Source organism: Curcuma longa, chromosome 11 (assembly GCF_044706935.1).
Source record: "Curcuma longa cultivar G26 ecotype Majalengka, Jawa Barat chromosome 11, ITB_CL_G26_1.1, whole genome shotgun sequence".
NCBI lineage: Eukaryota > Viridiplantae > Streptophyta > Magnoliopsida > Zingiberales > Zingiberaceae > Curcuma > Curcuma longa.
In genome coordinates, this window is record NC_133871.1 from 433,121 (window position 1) to 447,405 (window position 14,285).

Sequence of the window (14,285 nt, forward strand, 5' to 3'; positions counted from 1 at the left end):
CGGCCACTTCTTGTCTTCTTCTTCCTCTTTCTTTTGTGTTCTTCTCTTTTCTCTTTTGGTGGCCGAAACTCCCTCTTTGTGGTGGTGGCCGGATCCAAGGTGGAAGGCAAGGAAGAACAAAGCTGCTTCAAGAAAGAAGAAAGGCGATCCAAGGCTTCATCCGGCAGAGGTTGCAGTCCTTAGTTCTCGGAAGATCGTTGCCCACACAACGTCCGAGAAAGAGATAAGGAATACAGCAGAAGATTCCGAGGTTCAAACCGGGTTCTGGTATAAATTTATTTTCCGCAGTTTTATTTATACTTAGAACTAAATAATTAAAATCGTAGTAATTTAGAATCGGCGATCCTGTGGATCGATCGACTTAGTCTTCTTTGAAGACTTTGTCGATTGATCCGGGCGGGATAAAATTTTTATCCTGTGGGGTTCTATGCTTCTCGGAGCGGATAGAATCCGGAACATGGGACGAAGATCCAGATCGCCAACAGGTATGAGTGGCCGGGCTATGCGGGCATTGTCCGAGCTTATAGGAGTAACCGCACTGAACTAGGTACATGTATGAGCTCTTTGTATACCCGAGCTGATTTGAGCGAGTGGCCAATCTGTTCTATACGTGTAAACGAGTTTAGCTAAGCTTGTGACCGAGCTCTTGTATGTAAGGCTAAGCTGTCCGGAGCGTGTAAATGAGCTTATTGTGTGATGTTAGAATCAAGTGATGAGGTTATGATGCTCGGACCAAATCCTGATGTCGGCTACGAAACCGTGTTATGAGATCGGTTTCTGATGTCAGAACCATGCCATGAGGTCGGCTCCTGAGGTCGAGACCATGTCATGAGGTCGGCTCCTGAGGCCGGGACCATGTTATAAAGTCGGCTTCGGAACCAAGTTATGAGGTCGGCATATAATGCTTGTACTTTGTCAAGATAATTGTAAAAGATTGGGGTATGTGTAGACCAAGGTTAGGAAGAGCTCGGCCTAGGTATCAAGGCACGTGCTGACCTCATAACGAGGTTGGCGGTTTCTTTGAGGGTATTCGAGCCAAGAAGGAGAGAGATCGGGGATTTCCACATGGGTGTTTTACCTATCTTCCATTGCTCCCCTCGTACCCGCTGCCCAAGTTATTGCTAAATATCCGTATCGAATCAAGGGTATTTTGCTAGGATCATGGTAAGAGCTCGGGATACATCGGACGAAGGTTAAGAAGCCCTCGATTCTTGTATTAAGGAACGTGCTAACCTTCTAAAGAGTTCAGCTTCTTCTTAGGGTCATATATTGTGACTACTAATAGAGAGCTCGAGCTCCTCTGAGCGGGTCTTTTACTAGTTTTTCCATATCTCCTTTCTCACCCTCCATCCACGTCATCGCCACATATTCGCACCGGATCATCTCCTTTCTCACCCTCCATCCACGTCATTGCCACATATTCGCGCCGGATCAGATATCAAAACCGTGTTTCTGAATGGAAACCGACTCAAGGATGTGTACATGACACAACCTGAGGGTTTTATAGATCCAAAAATGTTGGAAAGGTATGCAAGTTATAAAGGTCTATTTATAGGCTAAAGCAAGCTTCTCGAAGCTGAAATCTTCGATTCGATCAAAGAGTTTGGTTTCATCAAGAATGAAGATGAACCTTGTGTCTACAAGAGAGTTAGTGGGATCTCTTGGCCGAATACCCCTTTTCTTTCTCCTTGTTTTGGCTGAATCTCCTTGTGTGGCTAGTACCACAAAGGTGATTCTTCATTAAAGCTTGTGATCGTGTATGCATAGAGGCACGGGCGCTTAAACGTGCAAGAGATCCGACGAACCAAAGACGAGCGGGATAAACGAAAGGCATACTTCAAAGGTATAGATCTATTAGATAGATAAATTAAACTTCGTACGAGTTTTCTTTCGCATGGATCGCTCGTTGGGATCCTATTTCCGCTGCGAATTTTGTTATTTGTCACATAGGATTCCCTACAGTGCGACCCCGGCGGCCTCGCCGGAGGGATCGCGCGACCCCTCCAGCACAGCTGCGGGGTCGCTGGATCACACGACCTCGCGTCCGTGCATGTCGAGATCACGCACGTGTCGAGAAAAACTTGATTTTTTTAAATTAAAATGAAACATTGATTACTAAATTAAAATTTTAATTAAACCCAAAAAAATTATTTAATTAATTATATATTTTATTCAAACCTTAATAATTCTTTATTTATTATTATTATTTTTTAATGAATCCAATCAACCCCTAATCTAAATAAATAATCAAATATATTTTTTAAAATTCTAATCAAATTATCTCATTAAAATATATAAAAATTTATATAAAATTTTAATAAAATTTTATATATTCCTAAAACCCTCCACAAGGGCTGCGGTGCAGTGACGACCTCTATGAGAGCTATTACAGCCGCGATTTGTTTTGTTAAGTTAATTTTTTATTTTGTAAATATGTATTTAAAAAAATAAATTATTATTAATAGTTATAAATTATTAAAAATTATTTCAAAATTTTTAAATAATTTTAAAAATTAATAAATATTTTATTTTTAAAAATAATTTTACAATTAAATATAAATTTAAAATATTCTAAAATTTTAAAGATAATATAATTCCTAAACATTTCAAATAAATTTTTTAAAATTAAACATTTACAAATACACTCAAAAAGATAATTTAAGATTTTTAAATAATTTTATAATTATTTTTAACCTTTCAAATGATTTTATAATTTTAAATTTAATTTTGAATTTTAAAATTTATTTTTTAAAAATAATTTTTATAACAATTTAATAAGTATTATCTTATGAGAAAATAGTGAAATATAAATTCAACATTTCAACATGTAAAACATATTTAATAATCAAATATTAACAAAATTAATATACATTTATATTTAAAATTTTTAAAATACCGAAACTATATCAGCACGGCACGATATGACACCGAAACTGTATCATTCCGGTCTAGGACAGAAACCTCAGCACGGATCAAAATTTTAAACTTTAGTTTCAAGTGTAGTACAATAAATGCCTCTGATTTTTTAATAAATATATTTATTTATTTTTCATTTCTATTTTTTTTAAAATTTATTTATTATTTTTCATTTCAAACTATTAATTTAAATTCCTTCCCTTATTTATTTTCTTTTAATTTTTTTCTCATTGATTGGTAAATTATTTCCTCCTCCGTTGTTATTTTTTTCTTCTTTATTTGTTCATAAAGGTAAACAAAGAAGAAAAAGTCACTTTGTTGCTTTAACAATGATTGATTTTTTCCCTTTATCTATCCACAAGGTAAATAAAAAAAACCTCCTTAAGATAGAGAAAACAAATTGTTATAAAAAAATTAAAACTTAAAAATAATATAATTTCTAACCTCATAAAATATACTATTACGAATTAAATTATTATATATATAAATTTAATTTGATTTTAAATTGATTAAAATAAATCTAAATTTAATTTAATTCTACTTAACCTACCATGTCTACTTAGTGGAGTTTAACTAATTCTAAATTAACTTTTACTCAATAAGCATCAACTATTTTACCAAATAATATCAAATTTTGAACTCAACTTTCAACGTCTTAAATATAACTTAATATTCAGTATCTATAATAATCAATTATTAATAACAATATTTTTAATAAATATATTTATATTTTAAAAAGGACCAAAATGGTATTGACACAATATGATATGATATTGAAACCATATTGTTCTAATTATAAACCAAAATTTCGACACGACTCAAAATTTCAAACCTTATCAATTTAATAGGAATGTTATAGATAAAGGGTTCGAGAATGAATGTTCTTTTGTGATGCATGTACCATTAACTCCTAGGTAGGGATATGAAAATCAATTAGGATAAAAATTGAACGTAAGAAAAGAAATGATTGTGGGAAAATAAAAGGAAAAAAAAAAGAGTGAAAAAAGGTTGGAATAATCTTTATTCGATTTCTAGATTAGATAATATGCTAGATGAATTACATGATTTTTGCATTTTCTCTAAAATTTAGTTAAAGTCTTGCTTATCATCAAATTCGCATGTGTAAAGGAGACAAATGGAAAATTGCTTTCCAAACCACGTATAGTTTGTATGAGTTGTCAGTTATGTCATTTAGGTTAAATAATGTAGATGTGATTAATGAACCATATGTTGTGTCTTTATTAAGAAGCTTATTGTAGTATATTTTGATAATATCTTGATTTTTAACAAAAAGAGAGATGAGCATCTTATCTGTTTAAAGAAAATTTTACTTATTATATGAAATGAGAATTATGCTAACCTCCAAAATATTCTTTTTGTATTAATTAGATTGTGTTTCTTAGTTATATTATTAGTTCTAAGGGAATAGAGGTTGATGAAGAGAAGGTTAAGGCTATTTGTGAATGGCTAACGCATAATTGAGGTTTGTAACTTTTATAGGTTAGGTTGTTAAAAAGAATATTGAGTTTAATTGGGGTAGTGAACAAGATACAATTTATTTAAAGAGGCTAAGTTCCGCATCATTAGTTGTCATAGCTAACTTTGATAAAAAAAAATTAAAATTGAATATGATGCTTCAGGAATGGGTATTAAAATTGTGCTAATACAAGAAGGTTGAACCCCTTACTTATTTTTGTAACAAGCTCAGTGGAATAATTTTGAACTATCCAATTTATGACAAGGCCTTTACTTTATTGAGACCTTGGAGAATTTATAGCATTACTTGTTACTAAAAGAGGTTTTCATAGTGGTTTTTAAACCAAGGGAATGTGTTTGAGTTTATATGAGAAAGGATAGGTTCCTAGCTAAACGACATAATAGGTTGCATCCGAGGATTTAGATCATGTTATATTGTTGCTCGGATCAATGATAATGCCTACAAGGGTGACTTGCCAAAGGAGTACAATATGAATGTTACATTCATCTCTCTCCCTTTGATGTAGGTGACAATGATTCAAGGACGAATCCTTTTAAATAGAGGGGGAATGATGGAGACCAATTGTGACCAAGCAAGTTAGGGATGGGTGACTGTGGAAAGGAAGGAGCATCCATTCTAAATTGTATTGATGAACAATTACACATCAATGGAGGCCCAATTACAAGCGCTACAACTAAAAAAATAAAGGAACACTTAATGGGTTATTGAGGATATTAGGTGAAGAGTTGTAGTTGAAGTAAATTTGGACAAAAGAAAATCATAACAGCCTAGTCAACCTAATTCAAATCTCAGATGGACTTAATTAGTCACTTAATTCTCTATTTGTACATAGTGGGAACTATTTTAATGTGTAGGCTCAAATTTTACCTTTATTAAGATTGTAATATTACTTAAACTAGCTAAGTAGTCTATCAAAGCCTCTTCTACAGTCATACTTTAGACATCACACATATATCAAATGTTTGTTTTCAATCCAAAAGCATGTGAGCTCTCACTTATTAGTTCTTCATTAAACTAAAACCTATCAAGGCAATCGTTGTGGCATCCATCCAAGTTATAACCTAAATGTCTTATGTTGTGGTGTCTTTTATCTCATATAACTCAGATAGTACATTGCTAGACATTAGGTCTAGGTTTTATTATCCACATCATAGATTTAGACTTTTCTAGTTTCTATCTTTAATTTGTTGTGGGTTTATGAGATATTATTCTTATCAGGTTCACGTCAATCCATGCAACAACTTAAGAAGTATTATTGGGAAGAAGCCTTTATAATACTTTAATACATTAATTGATCTCCAAGAAAAGCTTTATTTACGAGAAGCATGGACACTTAAATATCAAATTCTTATTGGACACCAATCAAATATTTATAGAAGATCCATCTCATGATTCTATACATATGTAAGAGGGAATCTCGTAACATTAAAAAGAAAAATAAAATAAAATAATGTGATTAAATGATCTAGTGTCAAAGAACAATACAGAGCAACTAGTGCATAAAACTGTGAGATTTCTTGACTATCTTGGTAATGTATGTGAATCATGCATATATTGTCGGTATCATTTAGCATATATTTATTGTATTACATGAGCATATTTTACATAAACTCCTAGCTTTTGCATTCTTTTCATCTTTTTAGTTCGGATGACTGCTCTTTAGATATTTTATTTATAAGATGTTAAGATCTTGGCGTTGAAGCTTGTTTGAAGATGAAAAGTCAAAGGAGCAGCATTGCAGAATGATCCACGGTCGTGGATCGTTAGTTTTTGATGGCAACGCCCCTCTGAATTTTAAGAAATTCGATTATATTTTGAAAATTTTTGAAGGCTATCAAAGCAACCAGCGGCACAGGTTTGAAGTATCACATGGTTCTTGTGAAAAGAGACCCCAAAAGAGAATCGTCTTCGAAAAGATCCAAAGAGCATAGAGATTCTGACCACCAAGAGCATGTCAAGATCATCTAAAGATGTCGACGACATCTACAGAGTTCTTTCTATATTTTGATCTCTATTTTGAATTGTAGAATATTCCTTTTGATATCTTTGGCTTGTTTTTACATCGTGATAGAATAATCTCCTTAATTATAGGATTAGGGAGTAACCCGATATTGAGTTGACAATTGTAATTTATTATTCTTCTCGTTTATCGCATGATATATTTGATTCTTGATTCAGTTTTTAGCATACTTAACATGCTCATATGTATTAACATACATTAGCATATATCATGGAGAAAATGGAAAAGACCGAAAGGTGAACTCTGATCTTAGACCTATAAGAACTAAACTTAAGGGTTTGTTTACAAAAGTAGTGCAAACTCACTTGAGAATTCCATTGGCTATCACAGAATGTAAAGGGCCTATCCCTATTCGGTTACCACGAAAATAGGGATCACGTTAGGATAGATACACCAATGTATTCTTGAAAGGGAGTATCGGGTACCTTGGATAGACCACCTTCAAGCATGATCTAACATTGAGATTAGAGATAGATTCACAACTAAATTGTCAACGATCATGGTGAAATTGAAGTCTTAGGATTATCTCTAAAATTGATTTTCTCCCTACTTTTAATTCAGTTTTCTTAATTTACTTACTTTCACAATAATTCTCTCAATTCGATTATCTAAATAGCATTCCGTTGCACGTAAATTGATAATCAATTTCACGGTCCTTAAGGACGATAATTTTATTACTTGATGACGACTGTGCACTTGCTGTCAGCACGTATCACTCGGCTTTAAACTTGATGCATTGTGATAATCAAGCAATTATCTACTTTGTGAAATATCCACAATGCTATGAACACACAAAATATAATAAAGTAGATTGCCACTCCATTAGAAATGTAGTGATGTTTGAAAGGATTAGCATGTCATATACTTACTTTGAAGAACAAATCATTGACATTTTTTAAAAAATCAATCTCTATTAGTTTTTTGTCTCTATGTAACATGTTAGGCATGATCAACATCTATGTTGCAACTTGAGGGGAATTTTAGAGAGTATAAGATTTATAAAGGTAGATAAGGTTTATTTTACCTAGGATAGCCAAAGAGGAATCTCTTTGAAATTTAAAACCATAATTCTAAACATCCTTCATCATGATATGAAAATTACAATTTTCCTCTTAACTAAACTCATTAAAGAAATCAGAAAATGATTAAAAAAAAGTTGAAGCTCAAAAAAACTAAAATATTGACAATAGGTACATTGGAAAATCAACCTCGTAACTGGCCTAAGATACCAACTTAAACAAAGGATCTAACATGGTAGATAAAGTAGCTAAAATTTTCATTTAAATTTTGAAGATTTTTTTCTTAAGAAAACTTTTTTCCCCTTGTGGCATTTTCTTGATCAGCTGATAGGAGCAAATCATGCTGTATAATGCGTTCATCTTCACAGATAATATTATAATGTTAATGAACGCATGAACTATACAATGCTATCAAATAGCAGAATCAATCAACAAAAGAAATACTTCCAAGGGTTGAAGAAACTATAAAGCCAACTTGGCTTGTCATACCAGTTTCCAAGCTGACTAATTTTAGCTGAAGGAAATTTAGCTTTCAATACAGGAGGAACATTTCCAGAAAATGCAGGAAGAACTGCATGGAAGATTGTTACAAGAATAATCATAAGATCACAAAACCTGCAGAATAAGAAAATATACAGATCTACATGCAACCTGCATATATAATCATGCAATGTATAGAAGTTCATCAACAATTTATGGTCAATGGATATGGAAAGAGGAAGAATCAACTTCAAACTAAATGAGACAGCTGTTGGCATTGAAATTCTCAAGTATTTCGAAAATATCATGAACCGGAAGTGAGTCGGTTTAAAATTAGATTGAATAGGTAGAATAATAAGATGTTCATTGTAAATTTAGATTTGCATCGACTGATGAATGTGTGAACCCAATCTTTGAAATCAATTTCAAATTTGAAGTAAATTTGCAATTATTTTTGCAAATCATATGTTAAGACAAATGTCCTTATATTTGACGAAACTAGGAACCCTAATGTATTTCTTGATTGGTTAGACAATATTGAAAAATATTTTGACCAACATAATTTTTCCTCTACCGAACGAGTACGATTTGCCAATTTTGCACTCATTGGACCTACTAAAACTTATTGACAATGTGTACAAAGTGGACAAGAACCTATAATACATTGGCATGAAATGAAAAAACAACTAATATAAAGATATCTCCCACTAAACTTTAAGAGACAATCTTCCTTGAGTCAATTTTCAAAACCATCACCCGAAGACCTTAGTTATCTTACATGAACATTTAGCTAAAATGAAAGAGATGTGCTCAAATAAATCTTCTGATAACTCAACCTCAATAAACCAAGTCTCCGATGACAATATAGAAGAGTCCTCCAATGACACTTTAGACAAGTGCCTTAATAATGCAATCTTAGAAAAAACTCTTGTTGACTTGACATCTTTAGAGACTAATCAACTTGATAGTAACCATGGCTTGGACTCTCAACCTATGACTCATGCATGTTATTAGGATAAGTCAAAGGAGGAAACTAAATAGAACAAACATCAAGATCTAGTAATGCAAGAGAGTGATTTAAAAATTATAAATCACTTAAAGTGAGTCTTTCGTATCTACTTTATTTGGTGATATTGTGAGAAAATTTGATTACAATGCTTGTTTATTTAACTTTTCAACTTATTTAAATACAAGTTCAATTTTTAAATTGGAGAATATGATAATTTGTTGGAAGAAGTTCAAGCGTTCATCTCCGTATGTTAATTTTGTTATAAATTTTGTGGAATCATCTTCATCGTTATCACTTTCACATTACATAATTTCAACAAAGATATGGATATCATTCTTGTCATACAATAAACTCAGATGTTTCCTTACTCATTGGAAAGGAAGACCAAAAGAAAATATCTTAAAGTCAAAATATAAAAAGAGAAACAAAGTGCATTTATGTCTTTCCCATTGGAAGGGACATCTAAAGAATAAAATTAATGAAGATATACTACTAGACAGGCTTACTAAAGCAATTATTTTCTATGCTTAAAAAAGGAGATCCAAGAAGAAAAGTCAACAACTCGTCAAGAGTGGAGGAGAATAATGCAAACAAGAAAACATATTAGCATAATAAAGATAATAATTGAAGGGAAAAATCAACAACTGCTCAATTTGGCTAAAAAAGCATCTCTGCTTCTCAACAATTCCACCTTCCTATTCAACAAAATAAACAAAAACACCAACATCAAAAAAGCAATGTTTGATGTCTAATTCGGCTAAAAAGGCACCTCCGCTTCATAACTGCTCCATCTTCCCACTTGACGGACTAAATTCTATTCGATTGAAGAAAATACCACAGTCAAGAATTTAATTTTATTAAAAGTTGCCTTATTCGTTAATTTTTATAAGTATTTAAAACTGTAAAATAATATGGAATCTTACTTTATTACAAGAGATAAGCCCCTATTTATACACGAATATAGGGACCTATTTTAGGAGAATTATTTTATAAAAAAGAAAAATAGAATATTTATCCCTAACAGAATATTTATCCCTAAATATTCTAACACTCCCCCTCAAGCTGGAGAATATAAAATCATATGTACCTAGCTTGTTACATATGTAGTAAATTCGAGGACATCTCAGTGACTTGGTGAATATATCTGCTAGTTGATCCTCTGAGTTAACAAAACTAGTAGATATTTCACCAGATATGACTTTTTCTCTAACAAAGTGACAGTCGACTTCAATATGCTTTGTCCTCTCATGAAAAACTGGATTCAAGACGATATGCATGGCGGCTTGATTGTCACATATAAGTGACATTTGTGTAACCTCTCCAAATCTCAGCTCTTGAAGTAATTGTTTAAGTCATATAAGCTTTTGACTGGCTATGGCCATAGCTCGATAGTCTGCCTCTGCACTGGATCTTGCCACAACATTCTGCTTTTTATTTTTCCAAGAAATAAGGTTATCTCCAACAAATATACAAAAACCAGAAGTAGATTTCCTATCAATGGGAGATCCTGCCCAATCTACTTCAGAATAGCCTACGACTCGAGTATGTCTTTTGTCTCCATACAAAAGACTCTTTCCTGGAGCACCTCTGATATATCAGATAATGCGTGTCACAGCATCCCAATGTTCCTTGCAGAGAGAGTTGAGAAACTGACTTACTAAACTTAATGTAAAAGAGATATCCGGACGAGTAACAGTAAGATAGCTTAATCTCCCTACTAATCGTCCGTATCATTCAGGATCTGGAAGAGACTCCTCCTGATTTGGCATGAGCTTGACATTAGGATTCATAGGTGTGTCAACTGTCTTTGAGTTTAACATGTCTGTTTCTTCTAGAATATCCATTACATACTTCATTTGGGATATGATAATCCCATCATTGGACTGTACTACCTCTATCTCTAAAAAATATTTGAGTTTACCAAGATCTTTTGTCTGAAAATGTTTGAAAAGATATTGTTTCACCTGTGAAATCCCGAGATAATCACTATCTGTGATAACAATATCAACATAAGCTACTAAGTAGATACAACCAGTAGACAAGTGACGATAAAAGACAGAATGGTCAGTCTCACTCTGAGTCATGTCAAACTATTGAATTACAGTACTAAATCTACCGAACCATGTTCTGGGAGACTGCTTGGAGCCATATAAAGCTTTCCGCAGACGACATACAAGACCAGAAGACTCCCCCTGAGCAACAAAACACGGAGGTTGTTCCATCCAGACTTCCTCGAGCAGGTCATCATATAAGAGCATTTTTGATGTCCAACTGATAAAGAGACCAATGTCGAATTGTAGCAATGGACAGGAATAAACGCACAGAGGACAGCTTCGCAACAGGAGAAAAAGGGTCCTCATAATCCAATCCGAAGATCTGAGTATATCCTTTAGCAATGAGGCGAGCCTTAAGCCGGTCAACTTTTTCGTCTGGACCAACCTTCACCGTATATACCCATCAACAATCGACAACTGACTTCCCTGGTAGTAGAGGAACGAGGTCCCAAGTCCCACTGCTCTGTAAGGCACACATTTCATCGAGCATAGCCTGTTTCCATCCTGGATGGGCAAAGGCATCACCTGCAGTCTTCGGAAGAGAAACAGACGACAAAGAGGAAAGACAAGCAAAATAGGAAGGAGAAACACAATGATAACTCAAAGAAACATAATGAAAAGGATTACGAGTGAAACGCACACCTTTCCGAAGTGCAATGGGAATATCAGACTTAGAAGATGGGACCGAAGGACGAGGTGAAAGACTTGGCTCCAACGATGTATCCATGGCAGTGTCAGTGGTGGTCAACGGCAAAGCAGGACGAGGACGACGTTGATAAACCTGCAATTGAGGAGATGTCTCCGGAGGCGACAGAGACTCCTCCGGAGAATAAAAGATAACTATTAGTGCAGGCGTAGAAGGAGAAAACTCGGACGGAGATCCGTTAGACCCAAAAAATGAAACCGAATCAAAGAACATGACATCAACAGAGATGAAGTACCAACGGAGAGTAGGGGAATAACACTTGTATCTTTTCTAAGACCATGGGTACCTAAGGAAGACACACTTATGAGACCGGGAAGAGAGTTTGTCAATGCCAGGATCGAAAATATGAGCAAAACATATAGAACCAAAGACCCTAGGTGGTAAAGGATGAAGAGACTGATGAGGATAAAGAACATGATGAGGTATTTGACCTTGTAGAGTGGAGGAAGGCATGCGATTGATGAGATAACAGGTAATAAATACAGCATCACCCCAAAACTAAAAAGGAACATGAGAATGGAGAAGAAGAGTCCAGGTGGTCTCACAAAGATGGCGATTCTTGTGTTCAGTAACTCCATTCTGTTGAGGGGTATGAGGACAAGACGTCCGATGCAACACACCATGAGATGCCAAGAAGGTCTGAAATGGAATAGATAGATACTCACGTGCATTATCACTCTATAAGGTTTGAAGAGAAATACCAAATTAAGTTTTAATTTTATAGAAAAAAGATTGAAAAAGAGAAAATAACTTCGAATGATCCTTCATCAGATATAACCAAGTGCAACGGAAAAAATCGTCTATAAAGGTAACAAAGTATCATGATCCCAATGTAGAAGAAACACGACTCGAATCCTAAACATCGGAATGAACCAAAGCAAAAGGTGGCGTTGCCTGACTCACAGTGCGAGGAGAAAAAGAACTACAAACATACTTTTCCTAATTGACATGATTCACAAGATAAAGAATCAAAGTGAGAAAGACCAGGATGTAATTGTTTCAACTTATCAAGACCTGGATGTCCCAACTGAGCATGAATAAGAAGGGGAGATGCCACCGCCGAACCAACAAGAGAGGACTGTTGAAGCCGATATAGGCCATGAGACTCATATCCGAAGCCAATCATCCTCCCCGTACTCCGATCATGTAAGAAAACAGAAGATTTAGTAAACGAGATGACACAATCAAGAGACAGAGTAAGCTGACTAATTGATAATAAATTCAAGGGAGCACCGGGAACATAAAGAACATTATGAATAGAAAGAGACGGAGAAAGATGAACAATACCAATGCCCTGGGACTGAATTTGAGAACCATTTGCCATGGTGACAAAGGGTAAATAACCAGAAGTAGAGAGAAGAAAAAAATTAATCTATTACTAGTGATATGATCGGTGGTCCCGGAATCAAGAACCCAAGAACTTGAAGAGCCAGATATGCCAGCAAAGGAATTATCAGTGAGTGCAACGGCAACAGGGGAATCAGAGACCTTTCGATCCTCATACCATTCCAGAAAGTCATTATAGGAAGGAGATAGGGTCGGATTTGGTGGCAACTGTGAAGTGGAAACTGAAAGAGCGACAGAACTCTAGACGATCTGCGTAGCACGGGAAGGTCGACCATGTAGACTCCAACATTTATCAATCATGTGTCCTGGTCGGTGGCAATAATCACACCAAAGGCGTCCTTTGCCACCCTTACGTGGTGGAAGTCTATTATTGTTTCGAGATACCAAAGTTGATGAGTAGGGAAGCATACCGAAGGCCTGTTTCGCCATCCAAAGCATTCACGCGCTGCTCGCTCTCTATGGAAAGTGCATGCTCGTGACCTAACCACCTCCGTCGCCGTTGCTTCTAGGAGGGAGAAAGCGAGGAGGGAAAAAAGGATGGGGGCGGTCAAATTCACACCTTTTGTATTTGCTCCTAGCGGCACTATGGCAGCTGAGCGTCCTGCGGCCCAATGTCAACGTGCCGCCGCTGAAAGACGTCACGCGAACGCAGGGATGCGGTGCAGGAATACCGCCGATGAAGCAGCAAAACCACGATTGGGAGGGATCGCGATTGGGAAAGATGCTTCTGACCACCGATGAAGCAGCAAAACCGCAAGACAGATGCGCTCGGTCCTCTGTCGACGACGAGACAGAGGCGTGCTTCGGTCGACGTCGCGATCCGAAGGAAGGAGAGGAAGGCTCCTTCGTGTGGCGACGTGCTCCAAACGCTGAAATCAGAGGCGCTTGGTTGACAGCGAGACAGAAGCGCGGGACGAGGAAGGAAACACCGCGATTCGAAGGAAGGAGAGGAAAGCTCCTTCACACGTGGCGGCGGAAAAAAAATTAAACCTAATCCTGCTCTGATACCATGTAAAATAATATAGAATCTTACTTTATTACAAGAGATAAGCCCCTATTTATACACGAATATAGGGACCTATTCTAGGATAATTATTTTATAAAAAAGAAAAGCAGAATATTTATCCCTAACAGAATATTTATCCCTAAATATTCTAACAGAAACTTTTAAAAAAATTGTTTAATTTTTTTAAAAAGCTTGTTTGGTTTTATTAGAATAATTAGGGTTTTATTTTA

The 14,285-nt window shown here is 35.2% G+C and overlaps 1 protein-coding gene across 1 annotated transcript in view; it reads right to left on the reverse strand.

Moving 5' to 3' along the window:
• The window catches only part of LOC141838843 (alpha-N-acetylglucosaminidase-like), a 100,600-nt gene that overhangs the window by 60,794 nt on the left and 25,521 nt on the right, over positions 1–14,285 (reverse strand). Inside the window, exon 7 of the mRNA XM_074726436.1 lies at positions 7,943–8,024. Coding sequence (XP_074582537.1) covers positions 7,943–8,024 — 82 coding nt within the window. The remainder of the gene's footprint in view (positions 1–7,942; positions 8,025–14,285) is intronic.